This window comes from Phoenix dactylifera, chromosome 3 (genome assembly GCF_051530095.1).
Source record: "Phoenix dactylifera cultivar Ajwa chromosome 3, Ajwa_hap1_PhDact_Kaust_v1.1, whole genome shotgun sequence".
NCBI lineage: Eukaryota > Viridiplantae > Streptophyta > Magnoliopsida > Arecales > Arecaceae > Phoenix > Phoenix dactylifera.
In genome coordinates, this window is record NC_143192.1 from 5,967,567 (window position 1) to 5,978,732 (window position 11,166).

The 11,166-nt window shown below is 36.6% G+C and overlaps 1 protein-coding gene across 2 annotated transcripts; it reads left to right on the top strand.

The window, feature by feature from the left end:
* Positions 1-906: 906 nt before the first annotated feature.
* Positions 907-10,253, top strand: NSN1 (GTP-binding family protein). Of its 2 annotated transcripts, XR_016399745.1 has the most exons (11): positions 964-1,235; positions 1,746-1,787; positions 1,879-2,123; positions 3,775-3,907; positions 4,027-4,200; positions 4,366-4,580; positions 6,189-6,453; positions 7,549-7,728; positions 7,806-8,020; positions 9,309-9,402; positions 9,598-9,825. XR_016399745.1 is itself a non-coding variant. In XM_008800277.5 (10 exons), exons 2-10 carry the CDS (start codon positions 1,769-1,771, stop codon positions 9,940-9,942), a joined length of 1,791 nt encoding a protein of 596 aa, XP_008798499.3. In that variant the 5' UTR covers positions 907-1,235; positions 1,746-1,768; the 3' UTR covers positions 9,943-10,253. The 2 variants fall into 2 exon arrangements, 1 of the variants encoding a protein (XP_008798499.3); XM_008800277.5 differs by lacking the exon at positions 9,309-9,402 and having other exon boundaries at positions 907-1,235; positions 9,598-10,253.
* The last annotated feature ends 913 nt before the right edge of the window (positions 10,254-11,166 follow it).

Consider the following 11,166-nt stretch of genomic DNA (forward strand, 5'->3'; position numbering starts at 1 on the left):
AACTCCCATAAGAGATCCTTTATTTGGTAAATATGAGAGGGAAGATCATATAGTAGATGATGATGTAGAACTCCCATAAGGTGGAAACTCACTGGAGCAAGTTCAAATAAACATGATACCTAGCCATTTGCATTACATGGGCCAAGTTCATGATAAAATATCATGACATGTGGGAAAGATAGAATATCCAAAACGAGGTTCTTTTTGATGTTTCACTTAGACTTATTTTAACTTATGTATCAACATATATAATGAAGCATAACTATATTGTATAATTAATTTTCAATGATAATAGATTTAATTAGTCTAATTACAAATCATATATGTGAACTTTATATGCATAATTGTATATTCAATGGTCATCGGTAAATGGATAATATTTATGAAATGATGGAGAAAATACATTTGCATTGAGTTTTCATTTTTCTGCTTACCTAACATGTTTTTCTATTTTTTATTATGAAAAAATAAAAATAGCAATGACTACTAAGCATGTTTTTGTTTTCAAAAATCAGAAATAAAAAAATAAAAATGATGCCAAATGCGCCCTCCGGCCTAAAGGTCTGAGTCGGTTTGGATTAAAGATCCAGGTTAGGTTGGATTAAGTTCAGAGTTTAAATTAGCCACTTGGGGATCTGTGTCTGGTCGGGCTCAACACTTGGGTCCTAGATCGGGTCGGATTTTTGTCTCGGGCTCTGTGTTTAAGAGTGGCAAAATATGATCCGACCCGCCAACCCGACTTGTGTTCGACCTGCCATAAACAGATTTAGGTTTGGCCTAAATAGGTTAATCCGTTAACCTGTTTATTAATTGGATCGGATACGAATTTAGATGTCTGATCCGTGTAATCCGTTTAACCGTTTAATTGTTGGGCTGATAAATAAGAGCCAGAACCCACAAAGCCGAGGGCCGGCCCAACTCCCCGCCAGTCCGTTTTATATGCCTCGGCCCAATTTTCAGCGCGTCCACGACTTCTCCTTGGCTAGGGACTTAGGGTTAGGGTTTGTCTATTCCCTCCCTCATTATCTCTCGAGTCTCCCCCCTCTCCTCTCCTCCGCATTCTTGGCCTCCCGAGCCCTCTCCTCCGGACCTCCGCCTCCGCCTCCGCCCTCTCCTCCCCCGTGCCGACAACTTCGGCCTCCCCGTCGACGGCGACCGCGGCGGCTCGACGGGTCCTGGGAACCAAGGTTGAACGGAAGAGCTCATAAAGAGGTCGGATCCTCTGCTCTACCGAGGTAAGAAAGATCCTCTTTTCTTCTTTCTTCCTTTGATCTTTCCTCTCTTCTTCTCTTTCTTTTTTATGTTCCTCCCTTCTTCTATTCTCTGTGGGGTTTATCCTAGCTTCTTCTATTCTCTGTGGGGTCTGAAAGTTTGGCTCTGTTTCCTTCATTTATTTATTTTTATTTTTATTTTTCGTTTACAGATTTGAGTTTCGAATGCCTGGTATAAAATTGACAATTTTAGTAGTGTCTTTTTGGTTGTTCTTCAGTGCGGGGGAATATTATGGATGGCTTGTCTTTTTTTTTCTGTATTCTGCCGAAAAACATGATTGAAGAAGATGAACTTTCTACCCTTTGTTCTTTAGATCTAATAAATGATTATGGAAGTCTCTTTTTTCAAAGATTTTTTTCCTGCCGGTAGTGTCAAGTTTGTGGAATTCTAATTGGAACATAAAAATATGTTTTTGGGCAAGGTAACAAATGAAACGTTGAAAGGCTTTACTGTTTCTTCCTTTCTCCTTCCAGGTTTTTCCCTTGAAGAAGCAAAAATGGTGAAGAAGAGCAAAAGTAAGTGCTGCATGGAAAAAGATTTAAAGTTTTTTCATTTCTTCTGTAAATTTGGACGAGTTCTAACGTTATTTTTTAATTCATAACTAAGAGAGTAAGAGTAAGAGGGTGCCTCTTAGGAAGAAGTACAAGATATTAAGGAAGGTGCGAGAACACCACAGGAAGAAGGCAAAGGAAGCAAAGAAGCTCGGACTGAACAAGAAACGGAAGGTCGAGAAGGACCCAGGCATCCCTAATGACTGGCCTTTCAAGGAACAGGAGCTCAAGGCACTCGAGGCCCGTAGAGCCCGTGCACTGGAGGAACTGGAGCAGAAAAAGGCTGCTAGAAAGGAAAGGGTATTTTTTTAGCCCTTTTGCTTTTAGTAGGTTTATTGCATTTGGTTTTCTGTCTTCTTGGTGCATCAAAAGAACTAGGCTGCATTGAATAATGCTACTATAATTGCTTCTTGTCTTCATATGTGAAGACCAGACATTCGTAGGAAGAGCTTTCCATGCCATTGCTTTCTTTAGTATTTATGATATTATCTACCTATGTTATGATGTCAAGGGAGATGATGTTCATGGTGCTATTTAAGTATACTGAAAGTTGTCATTTGTCTTTCATTGTCTTGATTCACAAGGGTGATATATTTTGTACTAAAATGCTATTTGTTCTTGATTGCATTGCGAAAACTCAAACGATTAGTTGTATCTCATAGTATTACCAATTTACCATGTCCATGACCATAACCATAACTACAACTATGAACCCTTATCCCAACTATTTGCATCTGGCAAATGTGTCATGGTAGTCCAAGCCTAAAGTACCTGAGGGTGATATAAACTGTTTTCTTGGATTTTAGTTGCCTAAATGAGCTTCAAGGGAAGCGAGTGGGATATGAAAGGAGTATAGGATCAAAAAAGGGAATCCATGGATGAAGTTTTGTGTAAAGTACAAATTTCTGGATGTATGCATGCATAAACGCACTCACACCAAAAGACTTAAATAACATTTTGCTGGCTTGAAATAAATCTTGGATGCAGTTATTGGTAGTTAGTCCTTGGATAAGACTGAACATTGAAGATGCACGGGTGGGGTTATGGTGTGCTAATAGCCTCTAGCTAGAGGGCTGTGTGAATCAATTTTGATTGCGGGAGAGGAAAATTTTTTCTGATCATTATCTCTGGGCTTGGAATATAGATAGTCATTTGTCTGAGGTCTTGAGAGGGTAAAATGTGGGCTCCTAGTGTGCATATATCTTTCATAATGTGACTTGAAGTTGGACTCGTCTCAGAAATATAAATCACCTGGAATTTTCCCTGCTTTCATTTTTCTGCTTTTGCAGGAGTGGGGAAATTTGAGATTGCACTGTTAACCAAAGCTTGATAATAATAAAGGAGATAGGTATATGATATTTAGAAAGAATGTTTTAAGTTGCTATTTTTTTTTTTTGGAACTTACGGTTCACTCAATTTTATATGCGGATTCTTGTTTTTGAGCAAGTAAAACCCATCTATGGATGGAAATGGAGGAAAAATGATGATATCCAGACGCATTGGGAATGATAGTCTTGTTGAAATCGAAAATAGACCTCTTTGGAGAGGCTTTTGTCCCTAGAGGATGTCATGCTCTACATTAATTAAAAGAGAGAGGTGCAGGTATGGTGTGTGCACATGTTGGGCTTAACAAAATTACTTTATCTAGATCTTGAAATGAAGTACCAGATGTGTTAAACCAGTTTCACTAGGCCAAGTACTATTAAATTAGTCTTTGGAGCACTTGACAGTGTTTTTTCTTTGTTTTTTTTTTCACATTTGATACTTTCTGTTAGCTATATTCCTAAATTGGGTTTTTGTGTTCTAGAACATTGATACACTAGGATTCTATTTTGGTAATCTTATCTTCAACGAGTGCATTCATATGTATATGTTCACAATTGAGCTGGCCATCAGATATGACAATTTTTCTTAATCTCACTTTGAGTGGTTGACATTTGCTTGATCACAGGCTAAGAAGAGAAAATTGGGTTTACTCGAGGATGATGATATGAGTCAATTGGCTTCCATGGCTGCTGCCAAAGACCTTGAGTTTGGAAATAGGAATACAACAGTAGAGACTTCAGCTGTAGCTAAAAGCCATGGTAATTGATATTAAAGGAACAGTATGAAACAAAGTATTCTTGTCTTTTTATGCCTCATGCATATTTGATCAACATTATTTAACATTCTGAATTAACAAGAATTTTGATTGATATCACAGACCATTCTGAAAGATCGTTCTACAAGGAGCTGGTTAAAGTCATAGAAGCATCAGATGTAATTTTGGAGGTTCTTGATGCACGGGATCCCCTTGGTACTCGCTGCTTCAACATAGAAAAGATGATATTGAAGGCGGATCCAAATAAGCGTATTGTTTTGCTTCTGAACAAGATAGGTAACTATTTTAGTTTCTTTCATAATTGTATGTTGATTGGATATCATTTTATCTATTATAATGTCTAATACCTAAATATGATTTTGGTAGAAGTGAATGTGAATGCCGTCTCCTTATGGAATGATATTAAGATGATCATTGCTTGTATTCTTTCTTATGTCATAGATCTTGTTCCTCGGGAGGCAGTTGAAAAATGGCTCAAGTACCTTAGAGAAGAGTTACCTGCAGTGGCCTTTAAGTGTAGTACCCAAGAGCAGAGGTCAAATTTGGGGTGGAAATCTTCAAAGGCAGCAAAACCGAGCAACATTCTGCAAACAAGTGATTGCTTGGGAGCTGAAACTCTCATCAACTTGCTAAAGAATTATACAAGGAGCCATGAGGTAGCATCAAATTCTTTCTTTCCCTACTGAAATTATAGAATTTAATATAAGTCTGGAAGCACCTGGTGACATAAATTTTATATGTGTCTGAATAAAATTTTTAAGTTTACAGCTTCTAAAATCGACATTATGATTCTTGGACGATTTTGTTTGTCTTGTAGACGTCGTGGCCATTCAATGGATCATATTATGATTTAGTGTTGATTTTTTACGAACATATACTTATAAATAGCTTGTATTAGTTTTACTGACTCTATCACTGCCTGTTTGAATGAGTAGATATTTGACCAAATGGATTAGATTTGATGGACTACGGGATTATTGCCATTTAGTTTTCAATTTTGTAGAATTATATTTGTTACTGACACTAGACTAGACATTGATTTACTGGTGCAAATTGGTTCAGTGATTCAGGTGTTGGAGAAGAAACGGACTGCTTCTATCTAGAAAATCTATTTTTTGGCTTCAGGAAATCTTCCCTACCAAAAAGAAACATGCTCTCGACCAATATCCCATCATCTATTACATATGTTTTATCACTGTAATAATATAGTATAGAATTAGATTGTTATACAAATACTGGTCAAATTTTTGGACATGCTTATATCATCATAGATTTAATTGAAATTGTAACAGGTCTTGATCCTGCGAGTTTCATTTTTTCTTCCACTTTTTGTCTCTTGGTTGCTTTATTTTAATCTTGTCACTTAAATTTGACTGTGTTTTTTGAAAAAAAAATTCTTTATTATTATTATTATTTCTCTTTTTTTTGTTTGCTATCATGAAGAACACAATGTACATGTAAGGACATAGGTAATGTTCATAGCAAGGTTCGCTATCTCGATACCAAACTCCGTACCAGTGCCACACTAGCACAATGTCGATAAGGTATGGTACGGAATTTTTTTGGCAACACAGTACACCACCTATTCCGAGTACCGATACCAAATCGATATGGTACGATACGTCCTATACAGCCCGATTCGGCCTGGTACGGCATATCATGGTTCATAGACGTATATTCATTATGTCATAATTGAAAGTTCACCAGGAAAATGTTTTATTGTACATCCTTTTACCATTCTTGTTGATTAGATCTACTTTGTAATACCATGACCAACAAGTTTGATTCTGTTATTTTGTATTAGTTAGAGCTCAATTTTGTATGTTGGCCTAATTCATTGTTCGTTGTTTTGTTAGGTAAAATACTGGGTGGGTTTTTAGTGGATGGTTGAGACCTGAACCCCTTTATGCTAATTTCTTCTTTGTTCTGAAGATAGTTCTTAATAATCTTAACGCTTTGTATGAAATAGCATAATAAAAAAAAGAAAGTATTCTCAATTTAATGTCTATTATGTAGTTGAGTAATTGACATTGGGGCACAACCAAGTCTATTCTCTCTCTATTGACTCTTTTTTTTATTGCTTTGTCCATTATGTGGTGCACATATTTTTATCTGTTGAATGTTTGATATTGAAATTATGTAGCATCATTATCATATAACTTCAACCATGATTGTAAATTTTAAACTGTTTGTTTAGGTTTTCAGTATGTGATGAAAGATCTGTGCTGTCATACAATGCTAACTGAACTGATTTGCTTTGGCAGCTCAAAGTATCAATTACTGTGGGAATTGTTGGTCTTCCTAATGTCGGTAAGAGTAGTCTGATCAACAGCTTGAAAAGATCTCATGTAGTCAATGTTGGTGCTACTCCAGGACTGACCAGGTCAATGCAAGAAATTCAATTAGATAAGAAGGTGAAGCTTTTGGACAGCCCTGGAGTTGTAATGCTCAAGTCTGGTGATTGTGATGCATCTATAGCTCTTCGCAACTGCAAAAGAATTGAGAAGTTAGATGATCCAATCACTCCAGGTAATTATACATTTTTTAAAAAGAAATATGTAACTGTACTAGAATTTCATTTGCTCGATTGCATTTGATAATTCATTTTGTATTTTGAGAGTTGTTTTTTCATTTTTTTAATGCATGAAATAATGAAAAGTTGCCGTTGGGTAATCAGAATCAAGAATTGACAAACAATACAAGTGAGAATTGGACACATTTGCATTTGACTGTGATTGTTGCTCAATTCGAGGCTTGGTTATGCTCTGCTGATTACTTAAGGACTAATCATGGTGTTGGGTAGAGGTCTCCTTTAGTAGCTCAGCAGGGTCAAATAACAAACAAAGAAAAAAAAAAACTAATGGGTTTGATTGCAGAGTATGGTTGCAGCAAAGTTCATTCATTCTTGTGTTCAAACTATAATATGCAATGGCATCCACATTTGTAAATTTATGAAATCCTATCAATCCCATTACTAGTGCTTAAGGCTGTGTTTGGATGCTGGCTAGCAATCCCATAAGTAATCCTTAAGGCTGTTTATGGATGCTGGTTAAATGGTGGATAACATAAAGTTATTCAGCTAACATCCAAACACACTCAAAAAGTGATGAATAAACTTATTCGATCAACAAGTGAAAAAAAGGTACCGACCAGGTTAAAATTATTTCAGGGGGGGAGCATGAAACAACTTTAACCACCCAAAGCTTTCTCTCTCCCTCTCTACCTTTTTCACTTTTCCTCAACTTTATCCCCAACTGTGGGAGCACCACCAAATAGCAAATAGAGTTATTTGCTGGTTAGCTGGTTAGGGGGTGAATACCAACGGTTAAAGTTATTCTAGGGGTGGTTAGCCATTCGACATCCAAATGCAGACTAAGATATGATTATTAAGCAAAACTGTCCTTTGATCGTCGACTCTTAAACTAACATCTCTTTGTAGTGACCATGGGGGCTTTGATCCAAATTTGCTCTTGAAACTAGGTTGGTTGATTGGAACTGTAAGTTTAAGCTGGAGATAACTTTCTATACTCTCTAACTTTTAAAATAATTGCCACTCTTTTTTGTTCAGGATTTAGTTTCTGACTATTAGAAACTTAGTTAATTTGGTCCTGTGAACTCCTGCAGTTAAGGAGATCCTCAAGCTTTGCCCGGCAGAAAGGTTGATATCCCTATATAAGTTGCCAAGCTTTATGTCAGTTGATGACTTTCTTCAGAAGGTGGCTACAATTAGGGGTAAGTTGAAAAAGGGTGGAATAGTTGACATTGAAGCTGCTGCAAGAATTGTGTTGCATGATTGGAATGAAGGTATGTGTTTCTTGTTTTAGCTTTTGAATTTATTTAATTTGTAATTCCCATTAATCTGACTTGCTATGATGTTTCAGGTAAAATTCCATATTACACACTGCCTCCTACAAGGGAACCAGGGGTGAATTTAGATTCAGTAATTGTTTCAGAATTTGGGAAGGAGTTTGATGTTGATGAAGTTTATAGGAGTGAGTCTTCATTCATTGGTAGCTTAGCATCAGTCGAGGATTATTCTCATGTTGAAGTTCCTCCGAGTCTTCCACTAAATTTTGATGAACAGATGCTAGAGGAGGTTTGTTTCTTCTTGTTTCCTACTATACTCTTCCCTCATTAAAGTTTTGCTTGTAAGCGTGACTTGCTAGTTAATTTACCTAACATTTGTTTTTCTCAAAAAAGAATGTATCAAACATTGACACTTTTTCATACCTGCCTCCAATCAACCTACTGTATTGTTCCATAGTTATGTCATGCTATCATTTTTTATCTCAAAACCTGAAATAGTTGTCTGCTTGTTGATGATTCTGTTCTTGTAGAATATACAGATATATTTTACTATAACTATAACCCAATGAGGTTTGAGTTTAAAATAAGGATCTTCTGAATGTTGATTGCTGAATTTTGCGAACTATGTTAAGGAAACTTGTTAGACATTAATACACCTTTGGAGAACCCAAAATCCTGCTAAAAGTTTATAAAGAAATCTTAAGCTGAATGTCTTTCACCCTGGAATTACCAATCCAATACAATGTTCTCATTTGTTTTCAAAATTTACTGTAGAATTTTATATGAACTTCAAACTGTTCTGATTAAGGTACGCCATCTTAGTATCGAGCTCTGTACCAGTGCCACCTAGTTACTATGTCGGTATGCCCCGTACCGTCCGGTTCGTTATGGTATTGGCGTACCTTGGTTTTGTTAGCTGCCAACATCTGGAGCCTCTGGGATGTTTGGTCATTAGAATTCCTCTCATGTTGGTACAAGTGACAATCATCACCTTGTTAAGACCATCACTGTTACTAGGTGTATTACAGTTTTTCGTACAATGGAGTCTTCTCTTTTTTAGGAACAGTAGCACATCCTTTAGAGACAAGTTATGAGAAAAGAGCCAGTTACTATATACTGAGATAGTGCATAGAATCATAATGCATCTGGTCTTGTAGCAAACATCAACCTTCAGATGGTCTAAAAGAGTAGCAACAGTCTAGTAAATAAAGGTCATTTTACTATGTTAATGTAATCACATTACTAAGATTATAAGGGCAGCATTTTGATTCACAAATATTTGGGATTTTAGTGGAGTAAGGCAGGGATCAAGGTAATTGTTTATTGGTGCATCCACTATAAAAGTGCGTTATCCCCCTTTTGTTTTCATTTTTTGTAAAGCATTGAATGACAGATGCAGACTTATGTACCATCCTCAAAATCTGCAGCCTTAAAAATTGCAATCTTATTTTGCTCCATGACCTTGGAGAATATATATTCTAATCTCATGTCCAGTTTAATTATGAAAACACTGATTAATGTATGAATAATTCATTCATACATCTTTGCCCTTCTGTATGTTTATTCTCACAAGCCAGATACATTTATAAATGCTCTCCTTTTTATCTTCGATCCGGGACTACATCTTGTGCATTCTGTGTTCCTTGGATCTTCTGAAGGTTGAATTACCAGGTAAGATTTAGTGTTATGCTTTCAAAGATAGCATGTTCCATGATATTTTTAATTAGCCAGGATGCATAAACGTGATAGCAGTGCAGTAAATTCTTGTAATCATAATAGAGCATATAATCTGTAACCTTTCTTTTTAAACTGAAGAGGGAACGACATTCATATTTGAGCATAGTTGACTGAGCTCAACTTTTTCAGGATGATGTAAAACAGAAGGAAATAGCTGAAAATGAAGACGAACCCATGGCAGATGATGGAAAAGACCCTGTAGAATCTAAACCCAGCACTGCTGGCAAACAAAACGAAAAGCTATATACTGCTGAAGGCATACTAAATCCGCACAAACTAAGAGCAGAGAAGAAGAGGAGGAAGGCCCAGAAATTAAACTTAATGAATGATATGGATGCTGATTATGACTTCAAGGTGGATTATCAGATGAGGGAGGTTGGCTCTGACGTGAATGCAGCTGGTGAGGATGAAAGTGATGGTGAAGATGATGCCAATGAGGAGGTGCCTATGTCTGGTGTTGGTGTGGATGCCTGAGAAAGGTTGAAGACTTGCCGAGATGCCTGCGTCATTGTGAGTTTTGCTTTCTTGCCACCATGCAGAGGATCAGTAAACCATGCATTGCCCGCGCCTGTTATCAGAGCCTGCTGATCTGAAGCAATAGAAAGCAAATTACTGATCAAGAAGTAAATCAAGACAGTTGAGCAGGGTTTGGTGCCTGAACCAGTTTTGAGTTAATTCTAGTAATAATGGGATTATGATTGTAGTAAAAATGAGGAAGTAATCCAAGACTTGTGGATTTTTTTGGTTAATTCAAAAGAATGAAGAAGAGAATTCTGTTTATTTAACTGTACTTTTCTATTCCATCCCACATCATGCTTTTGACATATTCTGTCTGGTTGGTCTCCCAAGCTGGTTCTGTATTCTTACCAATACTGTAAGAAGGTAAGTCTCTTTTATTTGTTATTTATTTGGGGGATCTTGTAGTTGAATCCACCACAAATCACAACTTGTTTCCAGCATGTGGCCACATTAATGCCATTGTATTTTTAGTTAACAACTAAATCAAGCTACCCTCAGCATTTTTTTGGAGGGAGGGGTTAGGGAAAAAAAAGTTTGGAGACAAGCTCTGGTTTACAAAATCCAGTGAAAAAAGAACCTGCATCCTGTGGCCTTCCAGTGAAGAGGATCAACCTTTACATTTTACTCTAGTTTTACAGGAGCCTTGGGGTGGATATCTGCATGCTTGATGACCACATCGACCATGTCTGGGTTAGGAAATACAAAACTAGCTTGCTGTTTTTTGGCTAACATACTGCATTGACATGCTTTTACCTAAATTTCTTAGTCACTACTAAGACCACATTTTATAATGCTTTAACAAGATGGTTCATTTTAGTCTTTCTAATTGAATTGAAATATTTCAATTAACTTATAATATTTGAATTACCAATTTTTCCTCTTTGATAGATAAATCGACAAAATACATACATTATATGGCACCAGACAACAACCCAACCGAGTTCTTCTCGGTTAAGGCGGGAAGAAGAAGCAGCCTCCTATGTAATACAACTTTTGCAACAGTTAAATTTAGCAAAACAAATCTACATGGCAACTAAAAGACATTTAACTTTGTAAATACTTTGTAAAAATAAGATACCTTATTAATATATATATATATATGGTGAAATTTGGGGCCATGCAACTATGGATCCAATGGCATTGCGAATCATCTTGTATGGTCCATGAATCCTAATCAAA

What these genes read in the sequence shown, in the direction of transcription:
- NSN1 (XM_008800277.5), top strand. An exon ending in ATTATACAAGGAGCCATGAG is followed by an intron (nt 4,581 to 6,188) that starts GTAGCATCAAAT and finishes TTGCTTTGGCAG; the next exon opens with CTCAAAGTATCAATTACTGT. An exon ending in AGATGATCCAATCACTCCAG is followed by an intron (nt 6,454 to 7,548) that starts GTAATTATACAT and finishes GAACTCCTGCAG; the next exon opens with TTAAGGAGATCCTCAAGCTT.